This window comes from Telopea speciosissima, chromosome 4 (genome assembly GCF_018873765.1).
Source record: "Telopea speciosissima isolate NSW1024214 ecotype Mountain lineage chromosome 4, Tspe_v1, whole genome shotgun sequence".
Lineage (NCBI taxonomy): Eukaryota > Viridiplantae > Streptophyta > Magnoliopsida > Proteales > Proteaceae > Telopea > Telopea speciosissima.
In genome coordinates this window covers 19,523,045-19,544,275 of record NC_057919.1, presented here as the reverse complement: position 1 = coordinate 19,544,275, position 21,231 = coordinate 19,523,045, and the positions used below count along the sequence as shown (strand labels likewise).

General features: G+C 37.4%; 1 protein-coding gene and 2 long non-coding RNA genes across 3 annotated transcripts in view; all 3 read left to right on the top strand.

Moving 5' to 3' along the window:
* The window catches only part of LOC122659051 (protein CUP-SHAPED COTYLEDON 3-like), a gene marked incomplete at its 3' end in the record, with an annotated part of 32,695 nt that extends 28,128 nt beyond the window's left edge, over positions 1-4,567 (top strand). The window contains exon 4 of the mRNA XM_043854209.1: positions 4,361-4,567. Within this exon, the coding sequence (XP_043710144.1) occupies positions 4,361-4,567 (207 nt within the window). The remainder of the gene's footprint in view (positions 1-4,360) is intronic.
* A 3-nt stretch (positions 4,568-4,570) lies between these two features.
* On the top strand, positions 4,571-6,230 carry LOC122657591. The gene is made up of 3 exons (XR_006332326.1): positions 4,571-4,600; positions 5,279-5,941; positions 6,092-6,230. It is a non-coding gene; the product is annotated as an uncharacterized LOC122657591 (long non-coding RNA).
* A 13,407-nt stretch (positions 6,231-19,637) lies between these two features.
* On the top strand, positions 19,638-20,795 carry LOC122658032. The gene is made up of 3 exons (XR_006332404.1): positions 19,638-20,163; positions 20,263-20,349; positions 20,734-20,795. It is a non-coding gene; the product is annotated as an uncharacterized LOC122658032 (long non-coding RNA).
* Positions 20,796-21,231: the final 436 nt, after the last annotated feature.

Genomic DNA, 21,231 nt, shown 5'->3' with positions numbered 1-21,231 from the left:
GGCTGATGGTTCCCTTGCCAAAGTCACTGGCACGGGTACTGTCAACCCAACTAAGTCCTTATCCTTGTCTTCTGTTCTCCATTTATTGGACTTCCCTTGTAACCTGCTTTCTGTTAGTAAAATTACTAAAGCCTACAATTGTTCAGTGATCTTTTATCCTGATTCCTGTGTTTTTCAGGATCTTATGACGAAGAAGATGCTTGGTAGGGGGCGTGAGCAAGGGGGTTGTATCATCTTGAAGACTCTCCTTCAGTTGCTTATTCCAGTGTTTTGTCTCCACATCAAGTTCACTGTCGGCTGGGCCATCCGTCTTTGCAGAGCCTACAGAAGTTGGATCCTCGTTTTTGTTGCCTTTCTAGTTTAGAGAGTGAGTCATGTTAGTTTGGAAAGCTCCACCGTGTGAGTTATTCCCCTAGAGTCAATAAACGGTCTGCGTACCCTTTTTCTTTTGTGCATTCTGATGTATGGGGGCCTTGCCTTGTTACTTTTAAGATGAGATTTAAATATTTTGTTACTTTTGTTGATGACTATTCTAGAGTCACCAGGATTTATTTAATGAAAGGTTGATCTGAGTTGTTTGTCATTTTTTCGTGCCTTTGTTACTGAAATTCAGACTCAGTTTAATAAGAATATTCGTGTTTTACGCAGTGATAATGTCCTTGAATATTTTTCTGCTCCATTTAATTCTTTTATGGCTGACCGTGGTATGTTGCACCAGTCTTCTTGTTCAGACACACCCCAACAAAATGGTGTGGCTGAACGGAAGAATAGACATTTAATGGAAGTGACTCGTTCCTTTCTTTTTTAGATGAAAGTACCAAAAGTTTTTTGGACTGATGCTGTTTTGACTGTCTGTTTTCTTATAAATCGTATGTCGTCTTCTGTGGTATAGGGTGGGATTCTTCATTCTCTTTTATTTCCTATTGAACCTCTCTTTGTTTTGCCGCCTAGGATTTTTGGGTGTGTTTGCTTTATTCGAGATCATCGTCTAGGTTCCAAATTAGATCCCCGGTCTATTAAATGTATTTTCTTGGGTTATTTACGCATTCAAAAAGGTTATCGATGTTACTCACCAATTCTTCGCAAATACTTTGTCTCTGCTGATGTTAACTTTTTTGAGTCTACTACTTATGATGATACATCTTTTGTTTCCTTGGAATTCGACGAGGATCTTCCTTTATATGTGGTGCAACGTCCTATTTCACAGGGTCAACCGGCTGCTGTTCCGTCTCCGCCGCCTCCACCTCCACCTCCTCCTATTCGGCCAACCCGTCCTCCTGTTAAGTTCACATTTGTTCGGCGCCCTACAGATGATACAACACCCCCGGTCTCTACTGATCCTCCCACTTCAACTTCGTTTGTGGATCCTATTCCTCAGTTACGTATTCCTTCTTTTAATCTTGATATTCCCATTGCTCTTTGTAAGGGTGTTCGTAGTTGTACTCAACATCCTTTGTCTCATTTTGTTTCTTATACGGGCTTATCGGCTAACTTTTCTGTTTGTCTCCCCACTATTGAGTCCTATCCTACCCCTAAGTCTATTTCAGAGGCATTATCCCTCTCTGGCTGGAGGACAGCTATGGAGGAGGAATTGGCTGCTTTAGCTGACAACCACACTTGGGACTTGGTATAGTTACCTACTGGCAAGAAGGCTGTTGGTTGTCGGTGGGTATATGTAGTTAAATTGAACCCTGATGACTTCTTGGCTCGTTTGAAGGCCCGCTTGGTTGCCAAAGGTTATACATAGGTTTATGGGTTGATTATCTTGATACTTTTTCACCTGTTGCCAAGCTTGCATCCGTTCGCCTTTTGATATCTCTTGCCGCATGCCATCATTGGTCTCTTTTTCAGTTGGACATGAAGAATGCTTTTCTTCATGGTGATCTCCATGAGGAAGTTTATATGGAGCAACCTCCTGGGTTTGTTGCTCAGGGGGAGTTTGGTTTAGTGTGCAAGCTTAAGAAGTCGTCGTATGGTTTAAAACAATCTCCCAAGGCCTAGTTTGGGAGATTTTCGGATGTTGTTCTGGAATTTGGGATGACTTGGTGTGGCAGTGATCATTCGGTGTTTTACCAGCATAGTAAGGCTGGTAGGATATTTATAGTGGTATATGTAGATAACATAGTAATCACTGGTGATGATGTTCAAGGCATTGAGCAGCTGAAGGTATTTGCAGTGTAAATTTCAGACCAAGGATCTTGGTAAGTTGAAGTACTTTCTTGGAGTTGAGGTAGCTCAGTCTAGCAAAGGTATTTCTCTCTCCCAGAGGAAATATGTTCTTGACCTTCTTTCTGTAACAGACATGCTTGGGTCTAAACCTTTGGATACTCCAACGGACCCAAATTTGAAGTTAACAGCTGATAGTGGTGATGCTTTTGATGATCCGGAAAAATATAGAAGAATTGTTGGAAAATTAAATTATCTCACTATGACTCGATCGGATATTGCCTTTTCGGTTAGTATAGTAAGTCAGTTTCTGTCCTCTCCTAGGACGTCACATTGGGATGTTGTTATTCAAATTCTGAGATACCTTAAGAAAGCTCCAGGTTGTGGTCTACTCTACATTGATCATGGTCATGGACGTGTTGAGGAATTTTGTGATGCTGATTGGGTTGGTTCTCTTGTGGATAGAAGGTCTACTACTGGGTATTGTGTCTTTGTGGGGGGAAATTTGGTTTCTTGGAAGAGCAAGAAACAACCAATAATAGCAAGATCTAGTGCAAAGGCAGAGTATCGGGCTATGGTACAGGTTACTTGCGAGCTGATGTAGATGAAGGAGCTATTGACTGAGTTGAAATTTACGAAGGAGTTACCTATACAGCTGTGGTGCAATAATCAGGCTGCTATCCATATAGCTTCCAATCCTGTGTTTCATGAGAGGACGAAGCATGTAGAGGTTGATTGTCATTTTGTTCGAGAGAAACTACAAGAAGGTTTTATTGCTCCACAATATGTTCGTACAGGAGAGCAACTTGGTGATGTTTTTACTAGGTCTTTGGTAAGTGTGAGAAATGATTATATTTGTAACAAGTTGGGCATGGTTAACATCTATGCTCCAGCTTGAGGGGGAGTGTTAGATATCAAGATTTAGCATCTCGGTATTAGCGCCTGGCGTTAATACCAAGATGGGTTTAATGGGGTTATTTTGGGGATTTTATCCCTTCTGAGTACCCTATTCTTATATTAATTAGTGAAAGGGAGAGTTCTTTAATTGGTTGTTATCCCCAAAGGATTGCAGCCTCTTCTCTTCTTCTTCCGTTTCTTCCTCTCCATCTTCTCCATTAAATCTGTTTTTATTTACAATTTCCTACCGAGTCTTGCGCCTACTTCCACCCTTCCTTCTTGCGAGAAGAATATTTGTTGTATTCATCTTCATGATTTTTATCTTGTCCTCAAACTGAATTCGTATGATAACAGGATTAAAGAGAATGATTGGTATTGTATGACATTGAATGCATCAATTTGTCCCACAATAGAATGCAGATGTGGAAATAACATTTAGATGAAACTAGGTGCTCGGCATTATCAAATATCACATTTTGCTCCTGTTCGTTTTATTTATTCTTTGTATTCTGTTTATAAACAATATTTGTTATGGTGATCTTTACGCCAAATTAAGAAAACATTGTAGTCTTCTTTTTGACAGTACTTCTACTAATTGTTCCATGGCAAAAGTTTCCCTGGTAGCAGACCAAGTAAGGGTGTCTCCAGTCTGGACACCTAATTCTGCTATGTAGAAGGGTCAAATTACAAATCCGACCATTTATTACCTAGAGATAGTCTGGCTGGACCACATGTCAAATTTTAGACCCAAATTCGTTCATTTACACCCTTTGTACTGGCATGCATTCCTGTGTATGTCCATTCGCATCTACTGATACTCCGAACGACTATCGGATCTCTTCTGATTTTTCAATGCTTTGTTTTGCCACATGGTGAATTCCGTTGGGTCGCCGTGTAGTATTTTGATTTAAGTTCTTTTCTTTCTGAGAGGTGGAATTGAATAACCTGGTTGAAGCGTAATGATCATACGTCTGTAATGCACTGTATGTCCCATAATAGGTCCCAAACTTGACATGTGAACAGGGGACCTTGGGGCCTACCTGTCCACAAAATTTCAGATGAATCAAATCTGCCATGTGGCAGAAGTAGTCACCCAACCAAGGCTTGGCTATGTGGAGCCAGACCAGAAAACCATCTCCTTTGTTTAATAATACATTCCCTCACTAAATTGGAAAATCTCTTGGGAGTATAGGGTGTGATTTTTTTCTATTTGGATATCCAATTGAGTAATCAAATTATCATATTTTATTGGAAAAAGAAGGTTTTATATGGCTTCAACCTCGAATTCCATGCGCAGGATTCTTTTTCTCTATGTCGAGTATTCCTTAAATCTTGTCCTGGAACTAAGATCGCAGATCGTGTTCCATGTTCTTGCGCTGACAGAAGTATTGCTGCAATGCGTGACATTGATGTGGATGTTCCTTATAAACAACATTATGGAGTCTCAACATCTGGCATTGGTGAAGTATTAGTGCCTGCAGATACTTCTGATGAAGGTTTTCGGTTCCCCGTGACCATTCCATTGCCGGATCAGCTGGTAAGGCCATTTTAACTGTCTTTTGTAAACTAGAACTTCTTTTTGAGAAGGAGTGGGTGTGTTTCTACTAGAATATGATATAAACTGTTGAAACTCTATATTATGTTATTTTTGTCTGTTCTTTGCATATTCCTCAATGCCACATTACTATTTCTCCATGTGTTTCTCAGACTAATTATTAACTTTCTGATTGGTTTGAATGCTCTCTGAACTCATTTTCCCCCTATCTTCAAAATCTATCCCAAGGAAAACCTTCCTTTATCTATGGAGGGTTTAGACTCATGTAATGCATAGTGATGCTGATACAGCTATTTGTCCATGCATCCCAGTTGTGACACACCAAGCCATGGGGCTTTAATTTTATTTAGTCAAAATGTGATATTCTCTACCGAGAAATCTCATGCTGAGTTTCATCACTTTCATGCAAGCAAATAGTGATACCATAGCTAGTGGCATTTATTTCTCACAATACAATGATTCAGATTTAATCTCTTTTCTGGTGATAGATGTATTGGCAGCAGGAATAATATATTGTGGACTTGTTTAAGTTTCCTATGTAACTTGGAAAGGATCCAGTCCCCCCCCCCCTCCCCTCCTATACTCATCTATAAGAATCGTCTGTTTCAGCTTTTCTGGAATATTTCTGAGCTAGTATCTTATCATGAGGGTGTTATGCAGGTTGAATCTTCCAATGGAATTGTCAGTGGGAGCTCCGTATTTTTATTGGAGGGAGATTTCATGGAGTTAAACGACCTGATCTCCCCTCTTACAGACATGGATTGAGTAGGATAGACCTGCTTTTCAAGAGGTGCATGCAAATTCTACTTTGTACTCGGACCAAGTCTCCGTTCAGAATCCCTAAAATGGGTTACAAGAAGGGAATATCCTTTAATGAAGCAAGAGAAAATGCAAATTACAAAGAAAGCTGCAAATTCATGTGGGGTCGATTTTACATTTGTACTCAGACAAAGTTAGCAATCAGAATCCCTATTCTTAAATGGGTTGCAAGAAGGGAATATCATTTAATGAAGCAAGAGAAAATGAAAACTTCTGAAGAAAAAAACTTCAAATTAATGTGGCTATGCATTTCTACTATTGTAGTCGGATCAAGTCACTGTTGAGGATCCCATTAAATTATAAAGAAACAAACTGCAAATTTATGTGGCTATGCTATTCTACTTTTGTACTCTGATCAAGTTACCGCTCAGTATCCCATTCTTAAAAGGGTTACAAGAATGGGAACATCATTTAATTAAGCAAGAGAAAGTGAAATTATGAAGATTCAACTTGGAAGTTAATGTGGGCTCAGGTGTTTTGGCTGGTGAACACCACTAGTCTAAGGTAAGATTCTTGTTTAATTTTTCTACAGTATGTTGAAGAAAAGTTTTAAGTTTGTATCTTCCTCCCCTCCCCTCCCCTTTTTCCCTTTAGTTTCTAATGTTCTCTTTGGTGTGCATTGACATTGGTGTACTTGTTTTTGCAATTTCACAGGCACTACTTGTCTAGTGAATTGGAAAGCGATCCATTGGATACGACACAAAATCCAAGTGAGATGCGAGGTAAATGAAGTACCAGTTGAACTCATTTGACTAAACCTCTTCAACCATCTCCTTGATGGGGCAGAGGTGGTGACTGCAATCCCTTTTTTATTTTGGCGCTCTTTCTTGCTCTCCACTAGTTTGCTTCTTGTCTGTGAGTGTTTGCTCTGTGTGTGTGTGTGTGTGTGGGGGGGGGGGGGGGGAGGTTAGGATTCGGTAACGGATATGGGCTGATTAGGATTACCCCGTGTCAGTCTGGATCGGACAGATTTACCCCTGGTTTCCATTTAAAAAATGCGTTTGTTTTTTACCACTCTTTGTGAAAGCAAGGGTAAGGCTGCGTACATTATGACCGTCCCCAGACCCCGCAGTGGCGGGAGCCTCGTGCATTGGTTACACCCTTCTCTCTCTTGCTGTATGTGCGTGTGTGAACAACAATTATTTACGGATGCCACTGTACTACTTTAAATTCTGATTTTTATTACTGTCACCACTGTTACAAATGAATTTTTATCCAAGGTTAAACAGTCATTGGCTCCACAGGGCCTAGTGATTATATATATATATATATTTATTTATACATGCAGTTCTTGGATGCTGCATTCTTGGAGTGCTGATGCACTGCAAATGCTATTGAGACAAATTTGTCAAAAGTGAGGAAAACATTCTTTTGTGCATCTTTGAAATCCCTGTATTTCCAATAAATTGGACCCTCAATCAGCAGAGTAGTGGCTCAACTCAACCAACTCTGCATAAAGTATATCGGTAAGGCAAGTGAAATTTTCATGATTAAAAAATTGTTGAATACTTGAGATTGCTGCTCTCGCCCAACAGTCCCTCATCACTGCAGTTCCTCATTAGTGCCTTTCCAATTCAAGGGTATCACTAAACCAACCATCATGCCCAAGGTGTAGCAACAGTCTCACTCGAATGGTATGCAGGCATAATGCATACCGAAGGTTTTTTCAGACCCATAGTACAGTGGCATGCCTTAAAACAAGATGGACCACCTTACCTGAATAACAATCTTACCATTATCACTGTTTGGACTTCATCACCACAATGCCTCTTCCTTCAGTCTTCCTTTGTGAGTTCAAGTAACACACCCAATTGCCATACAAAGGACATTGTAACTTCAAACAAGATGCGCCACCCTGCCTGAATATAACCTGCTTTGACGCCACAATTCCTTGTTTGTCAGTTATCTGTGCCCCAATACATAGAAGTTGCCCTCTTTGAAAGATAGCCCTTCAATCTCCAAGCTCAAAAACTCCCCCCAATTCAATTCAACGTCCCAAGTCACCACTTTGCTAATTAGAGGTCCTTGGTTTGCACCACTTCAGGGCGAAAGTGAGCCACACTTTCCCTAGTGTGCTCAGCCCCATAGTAACAACATTGCATATGAAACACAAGTTTGAAGTGATGTCCTAACTTTTGTTGTGCTCAACACTGTTGTCCTTGAGTTTATGCCCTGCGACGTACCTGTGTGTTGATATTCAGGCCATCCAACATTGAATTTGTAACCCAAGCTTGACATGATGTCCCATACCAGTGGTCTTATGTTGTATGCAAATCCAGTTGTCCCATGAGTTCCTCTCCTCCAATGCACCACTCATGGTGCCCAAAACATCAGGCACACTTCTATTGTGCGCGCACACCCAGTTAACCACAACAAATTCAAAACACAAGCTTCCCAAGACATTCCATACCATCACTTGCACTCGCATCCCAAATCTAGTTGACCCCTAAGCCATCTCTATGTGACCTTGAATGTCGCGGTGCCTCACATTTTAATACTTCCCTCAAGTGGTCTTTTGTTGCCCACTCTCATAGTTGGTCTTTTAGTGCCTCGCTTCTTGAGGATTGTCGATGCTAGTCTCCTACACACGCAGTTGGGGATTACACAACGCCTCACTTCTTGAGGTCTCCTCACCCGTAGGAGGCATCATACTTAAGGAAGGCCCATCAACCGCTCTTGCTACTCCTACCACAATGGAATTATTGACCCCATTCGGTTCAGATTGCATAGCATCAACAAATGAACCACTGCTCTTCTCAGCTAGTTGTTGGCATGGATTTGAGGATCTAACTACTTCCAGGTCGAAGCTTATGTGCCCTTAATGCTCCCCCCACTCAAGCCCACAACACAACCTTCCAATGCATTTTAAGTCATGGTCTACCCAAACATATATGTGCCACCTTCAGTAAACACACTCATTAAGCTCAAATTATTCCTTGCCTCCCAAGACAACTCACTTCGTGCCTCAGTGCCACACCAAGTTACCCCAGCCTTGTTTGTCGCACTAGAGTCTCAAGCAAATGTGTTGACGAGTCCCTACTCCAAACTGACAAGGTCTACTATTTCCCACCTCTGTGGCCCCTAAAAACCACCGATGTTGTATCGAGAATAATACTAAATCCAACCATGTCGATGTACCACTCACCAAGCATGGTCCTAGTCTTGATATCAACTGTCAGAGCATTCATTTGTTGAACCCATGGCATAACTGTAACTTTAAAACCAAATACAAAGAATTCTTCTATTAAGCTACAGGCATTGCTTGCTTTGATACAAAGTGTCACATAAATTTTTAGCGGAATCAATATGCATGTGCGGTGCCTTAGCCAGTTAGCCAATGCTTGACCAAGGCAAGCCTAAGACAATTCAAGCTATCTTGACATTCACCCAAACTGATTTCACAATAATCGACGGGACATAGCCTACACATAAGCCAAATTATGCTATGTCGAGGCTTGCTAAATACTCTACCAGATTGGCTGATAGAGTATTAAGGTATTACCTAATTGGTAGTAAAGGATTATCACTAATTTGATAAATTGGAATGCAAATTGTTTTTTTTCCCCCGATAAAAAGCCAATCTATTCAAAAGAGCGAGACACTTCCATCCTCAAAGAGACAGGGATGGGATAAAGGCCAAATTGTTTTTCTTACTAAGGACAAGGCCCTCCTAGCAAGAGCATCTGTAATAGCATTACTAGATCTTGGAATAAATTGAATAGTACAAGACCCAAAACAACTCTGAAGATATATGATAAGTTCTATAATTGATTGAATTACTATAGGGGAAGAAGTGGAAGCCGATTGCAAGGCTAAGGTCACTTCTTGGTTATCACTCTCGACAATCGAATTATCGATTCCCTTTGAGCTAGCTTCTAATATTCCTTGCCTAACTGCCAATGCTTCATTAAGTAGAACATCATATGTAGTGCATGGCTCAAAGACTGCAGCGATGCATCGATTTTGGGAATTCCTGATGATAAAACCCAAGCCTCCTCACTTTTTCTCATGTTGAACCGAAGTATCACAGTTCAACTTGAATGAAGAATAGGGAGGGGGCTCCATGATGACAAAATCGTCAATTCTTGTGATTTTAGGGGACAGGTGGACAAAGAAGACATTCCCAAAAATTATTTCAAGACTTCAGAGCTGCTTCAATAATCTCAAAGGAGCCCACCAACTTTAACCGAAAAGCAAATCGTTCCGGGCTATCCATAAGTACCAACAAATGAAAGCACACAAGGAAAAAGACTCCTTATAAAATCTCTTGCCATGTTGGTGGAAAGTTTTTCAATCTTGGATCCATCGATGCATTGGGTAGTCATCAAGGTTAGGAACTATGAAGGAAATACTACAACCAAACCAAACTGATCGAGCAAAAGGACAATGGAGAAAAATGTAGTCATTTGTCTTTGTTACAATCCCACAACTTTGGCAAAGAGGCTCAACCGTTGTTTGTCTATGATTGAGAGCCTTAGAGGTTGCAATACCACCTGCACAGATTCTCCATAACAAATTCCTCACCTTCGGGGTAGAAAAGCAGTTTCAAATTTGTTTCCAAACTTGATGATGACAAGGGTGTCCCGTTGTCGTAGTTGTACGGTCTACCATCTCAAAATAGCCATTGATTGGACAAAAAATGATAAGCACTTTTAACAGAGAATGAGTCTTTCCTCGAAGCACCCCCAAATTGGTTTACACTATATAAGTTGTACAATGCATGATATAGGCAGTTTGCAACAAAGACAAAATATTATAGCATTATTACTTAAGAAAATTTTAGGGAATTGGCGCTAAGATTACTCTTAAAGGGAGAGGCAAAAAAAAAATACTGGTTTGCTATTATTTAAGCTGGGTCCTTGGTTCATGTGGAGGATATCTTACCTAAAATTTTGTCGGAGACCAAATTTTTTACACTATATTCTAGGTAAAACATGAAAGATGGACTTTAGTATTATGAAAATGGAACAAACTTAAAATCTTACCAAGTTTAAGGAAAAGGTTTTCTAGTTTAGTGGTCCATATAAGCAAGTCATGATTGGATGCTTACATCTACCACATGGCATATTGGATTAGACTAAAATTTTTTGGACAGGTAGAACCCAAATAACGTTGTTTAAATTTCAAAGCCCAAATAGAGTTGGTTGTATGTGAAACAGATCATTGAAAAATTTAACTATTTACATGGGTACAAGGAACTACCAACGGGGTGCATGGACATATATGGGAGGGTATGGCATTACATAGAGAACAGAAAATTGAATTTGGATTTGAAATTTAACATGTGGTCTATCAAGACCATCTTTGAAGTATGTCATTTAATTCTTCCATGTGGTGGAATTAAACGTCCTCACCAGGATAGTTATTGCAACAAGTTTATTGGTTAAACTTTGTAAGTAGTTCAAATCCAGAAAGTTTAGTTGAAAAGTGAAATAAATTTTTGGGTCAAGAGTTTCCTCCAACTCCAATGTATTAATTGGGGTGAATGGGAGGGTTGGGTTATGAATTGTACAATATGGGGTTTTGGACGGGAGAGAGTGTGTGGGACCCATTTTTTGTGAGAGGGTATGTTAAGGTATCTGCATAATATTATCATTTGGATTTTTTTTCCCCAAAATTTTGTTTTGAAGAGGTTTAGAATGGAGAATTCTAAAAGAGGAAATGTTCCTCTCCAACATGGCATTACAATTTCTAAGTCACAATGTTCCTAGATCCCTAAGGACATAGAGATTATGAAAAGTGGTGCCCTATGCTTCCACAGTGGGAAGACTCATGCATGCAATGCAGTTTATTGATCAAATATATGTCATGAATTACCAAAAAAAAATCAAATATATGTCATGCAATTGGTATGGTCAATAAATATTGATTTAACCTTGAACCGGAACATTGGACTGCTGTCAAGTGCATCATGAAATACTTGAAATGGACAAAGGATTATTTCCTTGTTTTATAGTGCAGACAACATGATAGTTGTTAGATATACTGACTCAGCTTTCAAACTAATAAATATGATAAGAAGTTCACTTCCAAGATATTGTTCATGTTAAGAGGGGCAATCATATGGAGAAGTGCCAAGTAGAAGTCAACAATAAATTCCACAACTAGGGCTAAGTATTTGACAGCTTCTGAAGCAACCAAGGAGGGGATGTGGTTAAAAAAGTTTTTAACCAACCTAAAGGTAGTATTCGACCTCGTTGAACTCTATATATCCATGTTATGTGATAATAGAGAAGCCATTGCTCAAGCTAAGAAACCTAGAGTTTACTAGAGGAACAAGCATATGGAGTATCAATATCATCTCATTCGGGAGATCATACAACGAGGCAATTTCATCATTTCTAAAGTTGATTCTACAAAAATATGTCTGACCTTATGACGAAGGGACTCAGACTACTTGTATTTAATAAGCATGTTGAGAACATGGGTGTAAGAGTAGCTGGAAGTTTGGCTTATGCCGCCATCAGTTTCTAGTTTGGTTTCTAGTTTGGTTTCTAGTCGAACCGGATCAAGTAGTTTGACACAATTCGGCCTACATGTTGACATTGGCCAACACCATCTTGCACATGAGTGTTGAGTCATTTGCGTAGGTGCAAAATACGTTGTTGGCTGACCTAGATCGGTCCAGGTTGACCAAATCCAATATGATTTTATTTTTGAAAAATCGTAACTTTGAAATCGTATATCCAAATTTCATGATCTAGGTACCATTGGAAAGCTTATTCCCACTACTATCCAAGGGTATAAAAATCATGAATCATTTTAACCAATAATAGGCTCGAATATCCATTTGAAAGTAGGTCCTAGAGAATTAAAAATAGAAAGGTTTTCATTATGAAATAAACCATATCACAAAGTCTGGGCTGATTTTAAGGTCATTTGACCACCCTCTAATCCGATCAACTTTCTTTGGGGTATTTTGGTCTTTTATCTATTTTCTTAAACTTTCTAAAAGGGTATAAAACATCATCTAGGAATTAATAAATCCCTCTAAGCTTAAAAATCGAGCATTGCACATCATGCTAGGGCACACATTCATCATAGAAGCGCACCTTCAAGGGGAAAAAATTTTGCTGCTATGCCCATAGCAGGAATGTTCCTACTATAAGGTTAGCAGCCAAGGAAATGGAATAATTCACTTCCCCTTTGGGTTCATAAATACCCTCCTAGGTTTTAGTATTTTCTAAAATATCCCTTAAGATTCCATTTCCTTGGCTGCTAACCTTGTAACAGGAACATTCGCAAAATTTCATTCCAAGGAAGGTGCCAAACTGATGCGTCTACAAATGCCCAATTCCATCTCTAGTTGTGGGTGATTTAAGATATAAATTTAAACATTGTCAATGCTTAAATAGTATTATACAAAATAGCAATATTTAACAACTAAGGCACAATAAAATAACAATATTTAACAAACTGGGTTTGATAGACACAATAATTCCAACATAAGGCACTGCTATGGTTTTTCATATATGACAGTTGGGGACCCTATGTTTGTTGAGAGAGATTCATTCAATAATGGAGATGTATGTTTGTTGAGAGCATGGAAGAAAAACTCGACCGATACTTGTCAAAACCAGCGAGTTAACTCGGTTTCGTAGGTTTCCGAGACAAGTTGAAGGGGGATTTTATAAAATCCTTGGATTCGACCTGATTTCGATGGTTTCGATCAGTTTCGACTATATTTCGGTGGTTTCAACATATATGCCCATCGAAACTAAGGGAAACTTGACTCGAAACTAGGACAGACAAGTATTAATGCCATAAATTGCCATAAACCTTTAAGTAAATGTTTTTGTATTTGTATTTCATTTACTTAAGATATTATTCATAAATAAGCAAATACTCCCTATTTAAATCTAATAAAAATAGTTAAAAAATCAAATTCCAAAAGAAAAAAAAAATCAACCCCCTAGTTCAAGAACAAGAACTGAATTTTCGACGGTAGATGCAATTTTCAACTTTCTAATGCTGGGATTTTTCTCAAATTTAAAAATTTCATAAATCTTAATAAGATAAAACATTGCTAAAAAATCAAATGTGCGGTAAAATATTCAATAGTTTTGATGTCCAATTTTTTTTTTTCATTCAGAGCGATTTTGACAGCATTCGTGCACACCAAATCAAGTTTGACCAATACATAACTCCTTCAATATATAAATTATATTTAAACAATCTTGGACTTGTTGAAAAACTATCAAAAGAAAGCTTTCTAACAAATTCAAGATTGCTTAAATCTGATTTATATTGAAGGAATTATGTTTTGGCCAAACTTTATTCGTTATCATGTTCAAGAACAATATACAGAAAAAACTTTGATCAAAACCACAAGTAATATTTTTACTATTCTCTATGTGAAACTAATGCATGGATTGAGTTTTTTGTTTTTTTTTTTTTAAAAAAAGATACACAACAAGAATCAGAGCAAAAAAACAATTTTTGGGCCTTGAAACCAAGGTTCGAGTTAGCTTGGAGAAAGTCCCAAGTCTCGACTGAAATATGGTCGAAACCGAGACGAACTCGATTTCTGGCTGATCGAAATCTAGTTGAAACTCGAGTTTTAGAACCTTGGTTGAGAGGGATCATTCAATAATGGAGTTGAAGGGATGAATAAAGAGCATGGTGTGCATGATAGTGCAAGGGATGAAAAGATGGAGGTTGATGAAATGCAAATAATATCTAGACAGACCTTTGATACATCCATGGAAGCTTATAAAGTATATCAAGATTTGCAAAGAATAATGGCTTTTCAATTCACATGCAATGCACTCATCAATGGATTATGTATGTTTACCACCATTCTAGTTCTCCATGATCAAACGTTGGGATTTATAATGAGCATGAGATGAAGAAGACGAAGTTGTGTAGGTGCACTTGTGGGGTTCATATAACAACTTGTATGGTTAGGATAAGGAACATGGCTCCACTTCACGAGTTCGGTTTCGCTGTACGTACGTGCAGATGTACATACATGTGAGAGGTAACCGCCTGTCCTATTTTTGTCATATAAAAGAGGAGGAGGGGCATTTATGAAAACAAAATAAATATATTATTGGCTCTGAGATGTATATTCACCTGCATGTACGTGTAGATGATCCATGTTCCCACTTCATCCTATACAACTTAAATTGGTGAGCTAATAAATATCTAGCCATCAAGGGAAACAATAAAATTCAAAAAATAAGTAAACTAGAAATAGAAGAATTTTGTCCTCTTCAAGAGTAAGTAGCCACACATCTCATGAAAATAGGATTTAACAGATGTTAGACCTCGAGATGAGTGATAAACAAACAAATCTTAACATGAGAAAAAGATTAACCTAACAAAATCAATCTTTTGGGGTTGGCCGTGGGTTTTGGAATTTTTTTTATTTTTTTATTGAGAGTTTAGAAAGAAACACGTAGCTTAGATGATTGATCAGATGGACAACTTTTATGGAAACCATAAAAAAACAATTTAATAATAAAGGAAAAATAAAGGGGATTTTTTTTATTGACACCTCAGAAGATATCGAATAATTTGTAACCTTGTTTTTTTAATTTAACACAAATTTTCTTTCAGTGGGTAAATTTTCATATGTATATTTGAAAGACATGCGAGACAATGATAACTCTTGAAAATGATATAATGGTATGACACTTTTAAATAATTTTGAAAGCCCTGCTGTTCCTCCAACTTAAAGAACTTTTGGAAATAAAATAAGGGGCAAGCAAAAGAAGGTTACATGTTCAATATACACCCCTAGAGGTGTCATTTAGATAATTCCTTTATAAGCATAGTTCATATGACTAAGTCAATCACCTTTTAAGAGAATTAACATCAGCATTGCCTTGCCATCTAATAGACTCAAGTCCCCTTGCCATCTAATAGACTCAAGTTGGAAGATACATGCCAATATATGTACATATGGTGATTTTAATGTCTGTGGTCTTGTTAGCTCCCACCATCCCCCCCCCCCCGGCCCCACCCAAAAAAAAAAATTGGTGAATATATTCATTTTATCATGTTAACTTTTGGTGCGTGCAATGATTCATATCTGGGAGTTTTATCCAATTGTGATCCACCTTTGACGTCGAAGGAATGGACTACGGAGAATAGATTATCATGCACATACTATAAAAAGAATAATGGAGGAAATATATCTAGTATAGAAAAATAAAAATATTAATTGAAACTGTGGATGTTTGATTAATCTAATTGAGTTGTTATGTCTTACAAATATTATAGGAATTAAAATAAATATGGTTGATTTGATAAAATAACAAATGTTTCCAAGTGTATTGATTGATCTTCCAATGCAAGTTTGAATTCAAAATTTCCTACACTTTTCACCCCACAGAGATTGTCCTCGTTGGGGTTTTTTATGTCCCAAAATTATTTGTCCAGTTTTTTCACTCAATGCATTAAGATTTTGTCATATTCCCAAACAATCACCTATTACATATTCTTTTAAAATGAAGAATACAAGATTTTTTTTTGTAGAACGAAGAGCACAAGATTAAATGAATAGTAAAGAGACTATTATGTTTATATTTTGAAAAAATTAAATATGATTATTGGATAATTGATTACATAACTACTTTACCTTAAAAAATGAAATCAGGCAAAATGAGCAATCATTATGGGATGGAAGGAATATATTGGCATTCATAGGTTTTTTTTTTTTGGGTAGAACGAGAGTGTATTGATTAAAACGGGTAACACTCCTGTGTCCCGTAAACGGAGTTACGGAGAAACAAGGATCTATCCATTCATAGTATTTAATAAAGTAAAGTTAAATCAATATTATATATAAACATGTTTATCATTAGTAGAAGGTTGGGAAAAATAGATTAGATGCTCATTTCCATATAAAATGGTCTCTCACATATCAGACATTATATCAACCTTCTATGTTGCTCACTATAAATTGCCACCAAAATTTTTTTTTTTCTTTTGAAAAATATGATTTGAAAATCAATCAGATCCTGAGGTCCTCCAAATCGATCAAAAATATGAATTTTTGATTGCCTATAAGGGATTATTAAATGGAAATAGGTTTAGTGGACCCTAAGGCCCTCCAAATAGATGATCACATGATTGAATAATGACACTTCATTTTCTTTATATTTTTGCTTATAAAACATTGGCTAAATGACTAGCACATGTCCAAAATAAATGAATGAACCAGTCATATCAAGGGATTAATTAGGTAGGTGACCCTATAGTTCTCATAGAGTTTGTTTTTTTAAAATAAATTGATGGTTTTATTTGCTTGGATTCCCCTTCCCCCCCTTCTTAACCGATCCTTACCAATCAATCAGAGTTGAGAAGGATATCTTTCATTTTGATTTTTTCTTTAAAGCAGGACTTTTTGGTGTTAAGATTTAAACGTGGCTAGGATTTAAACACACGACTTAGATGATAATATTCATGACCTTGGAATGCATTTAATGCTTTTTAGGTGAGACCCATTCACTTGTGGATACCTAAACTCTAAAGACAAAACATGGTAAAAGTGAGGGATTGTTTGAATGACACTACTATGGTTGTACTTATAATATGTAAATTTTTTTGATTGCCATTTGATTTATTTCCAAAATTTCTTTAAGTCATGAATAAAAATGGAACAATAAATTTTAAAAAAAAATATTTACTCTTCAATTGTAATATCTTGCTAATATCACCATCCAAGATACCTGAAGGGAGTAGTTCAGTTGGCAAGGATTGTTACCTCACAATTAAGAGGTCATGAGGTCAACTCTCCTTAGAGCTTGCTTATCTAGAAAACAAAAAGAAAATTACCACAAAGACAAGAGATTTTTTATTTATTTATTTGTTTGGGGGAGGGTAGGGGGAGGGGGAGGGGTGCCTTGAGGCACATGGTCAAAACAAGATAGTTGTAATGAGAATATGCACTCTATTGGTAAGGCACACTGGCCGACTAAGCAAGCAAGGGGGGTTGAATGGCAATGCTAAAAAAACACTTTTGTTGTTTTTGTATTTTTTTGGGAATAGATTTGGACCAGAACTTGTATGTGTGGTCCAATCTATTTTTACGCTTCTTTAAAACGAACTTAATAAAAAAAAACACTTCTTATTATCATTTGAGAAACAATTAAAAAAGCTTAAATAAGAAGAAGAAACAAACACTCAAAATAAAAGGCCTGATATTACAGACTCTCAAGTCTCAACCCATCACCACCACCACCACTCTGTGTCTGGTTGATACATTTGACGATCTTGCTTTCGTGTCTAATTATTGTTATATAATATATGAGTAATGAAAATATGTGTAAAATGATATTTTATGTAATCTGATAGAAACAAAACCAATATTTCTATTAATATGTATTCCATATGTGTTTTTGTTTTTTTTAAGTAACATAAATACTTTCCCTTCAATTTTACCATACAATATTTTTACACAAAATATTCTAAATTAACAAAAACATAAAAAATAATAAAAATGTTACCATACAACCCCTAAAATCTCTCCAACAGGCAACAAGTGATAACTGGTTATGTTGCAATTTCTTCGTGGATGATTATTTCTTTATCCCCCTCTCATTGTATTAGTGCATGATATCGAAATGGGTATCGGTCAACTTTAAAACCGATACGGTATGGGATTGGTATCAGCCAGGATCATCGTATCGAACAAATTTGCCCTTGAATCTCCTTTAAAAATATGTTTTTGATCATTTTACCCTTTGTCCATGCTATGTCATCGATATAATATCTGGATCTGCAGAGTGCAAAATCGATACGATCTGATTCCAATACTTTAAAATATATATTTTGATTATTTTACCTTTTGTCTATACTGTGTCATCAATGTGGTATCGGTACTCTCTTAGTATCAAGATCGACAAGGTGCAAAATTGGTATCGAGGAAGGTTGGAACCATGGCTCCTCTTCTCTCATCTCTCCCATTTTGAAAACGAAAAGGAGGATTAGCACGTGCATGATGATTATTCTTCATGAGCGGACACATGCACAGGAGGTTCCATCACAGTCATTGTGTGGAGGGAGACAAATAAGTTCACTGTACATAAAGTAGGAGTCAAAAAAGAAAATTTATTCCTAAAAATAAATTAGTCCAAATCTGTCCTTCACACAAATACACCCAATTATTTACTAAAAGTAGGTTCTGTGTCCAACCACAACTTTCGTAGAACCCAGAAAATGCCTCACACGCAATGGTTACTTAATACACCATCCTATGATCCACACACACACAGTTGGAGACTTGGAGAGGAGAGAAAAAAAGAAGAGAGAATTTGTGGGTGTCGTTGGTGGTTTTCAAGTTTCATCTGTGGCTAGGGCTGTAAATGGATTGGATTCAGTTCGGATAGTGTCATTTCCGCATTCGCATTCGCATTCGCATCTGATTAGCTATCGGATAGATTCGAATAATGCTAAACAGATACAGACATAGATATGGATTCGGATATTTTATCCGTTTACATGTAAATATAGCTTTTCGGATAGCTATAGCCTATCCGTATCCACATTCGTTTAACTTTCGAATGATTCGGATAGTACTAAACGGATACGAAATGGATTTCAACTATTGATTTACACCCCTATATGTGGCTTACAAAAAGCTAAACTGACCCCTCAATTCCTTAAAATAAGGGTGGGGAATAGAGACAGATACAAAATAAAGAGACCCACGAATGCTTGAAGTCATCAGTGAAGAATTTTTTAGTTTTTGTTATAGTTATCTTATCTTAGCAAAAGAAGTAGCACTACTACTACTTGTCCCACTTCAGAGAGAAAGAAAGAGAGGGAAATACGGAGATACAAAAATTAATTTTCTTTGAAAAATACGAAATTAGAAAGGGAAGAACAGGTGTAAAGCATAGGGAAGGACAGGAGCTTGGCGTGAGGAAGGAGGTTGAGACAGAGATTAGAGAAAGAGAGAGAGAAAGAGAGAGAAAGGTATTTTAGTAATTAGCATTACCGCGCGCATCAGGACTCGTGAGTCGTGAGAGCGGGGGAATGAGCTGCTTGTTTTCCTCTTTTTTTTTTTTACTAAGAAGGAAAAGGCAAAAGATAGATAGATATACTCTCTCTCTCTCTCTCCCAATACAAACACAAATCTCATTGTTTCCCTTTCCTTTTTTGTTTAGTATTTGGGAGAAAGAAATACATGACAAAGAGAGAGAATTAGAGGATTAGAGGATTAGAGAATTACTCTTACTTCGTGTACTCAATTTCCCATTTTCACACACATCATCACGAGAGAGAGAGAGAGAAGGGCAGGGAATTTCTGGGTTTAGATTATTATTGATTATTATTGTTATTATTATTATTATTATCATTATTTACTGTCCTCTTCCAGCCCACCTTCCTCTCCAACCCATCTCCGCCAAGTCTTCTATTCTCTCTTCCCCATTTCCTCTCTCTCTCTCTCTCTCTCCTCTCAATCGCATCGCACCCACCCTTTCTCTTCGTTCCCTTCCGCCAAAGGACTTTTATTGCGTTCTCATTAAGAAGAAACACGAAAATACAGAGCGAGTGCGAGAGTAGATTTGCGGAGAGAGCGAGGGAGACTTGTCTACTGTTCCTTGTGGGTTTCTTCTTCATCGGTTTCTTTTGTTTTTTTTTCTTCTTCTTATTTTTGGGGGAAAACAAGAACAAAAATTCATTTTTTTTACAAAAAAATTAAGTTAAGTGACCGACCGATTGATAAATCAATCGATCTTCGTAGCCGATCGTCATCCTCCTGCGTTAGTCAGGTATGTTTTTTTCTTTTCTGCTTTTTTGATAATTTTGTTTCGGTTATTGGTACCTGGTTTTTTTCTTAGATTTAATGGATTATAATTCTGTGGTTTTAGGAGTTTCGAGGAAATTTGATATTTTTATTCGAAGAAATTTTGAGGGAAAAATAAGGAAGACCACCCTCGCTCAGGGTTTTCTCAGCGGTAATAGTCCTTTTTTTTGGAAAAAAAAAGGTTCGTGGTTTATTCGATGTTTGCTTTTTGCGTTTTTGTCGTCATCAATTTGCATAGTCTGGATGAATGTTGCGTTTGGTTATGTTACTGTCATCAAAGGAACGGTCTTGTTGATCATCGACTCTTCATGTTATTCAGTTGCTTTGGGAATACCTCATGTACTCTTCTAATAGTTGAGATGAATAATACAGATCTCATTCATGAATTTGTGCACTGCTTGAATTTTTCTATTTTGGTCCCCCACATTTTCTTTTTCAGAGTTTCATTGTTGTTCAACCTGTCTATACTTTTAGATGATTGTTATGATTTAATGGGGTATTCTTTTTTTGTTTTGATGATTTAATGCTGAAGTAGGTTCTGGTGCTTATACAGTCTTGTAAAACCTGAAGCTACTGGTCTCCAACCCACAATAGGACGTCCTGAAGGTTAATTTAATTATTCTACAACAATGTTAGATTGAGAGATGTCATACATTTGCAGATTGTCAAGCGGCTGGATGGTCTGTTTCTACAATTTTGGGGTGGGAGGAGTTTGTGAGACAATGTTGACTTAACCAATTGAAGTCCTTCTGTTTGGAACTCTTCTGTGTCTGTCTATGAATTTTGGATTGAGTGGTTATTCTGCCAGTCACATTTAGTGAGCATTAACCCTCTATGTAATTACTAGTAGACCCACTCATGATAAACCATTCCTCCTACACCCCTTCCTCAATCCCCCCCCCCCCCTTGTTCCTCTTCTCAAAATGTGTATGCTCTTCTGTTGGTTGCTTTGAGTCTCAACTCGTTTCTTGTTTTTCTTTCTATCATTTCGTTATTAACATTAACTAGAAAAGCTCTCTAGTATCTATATTAT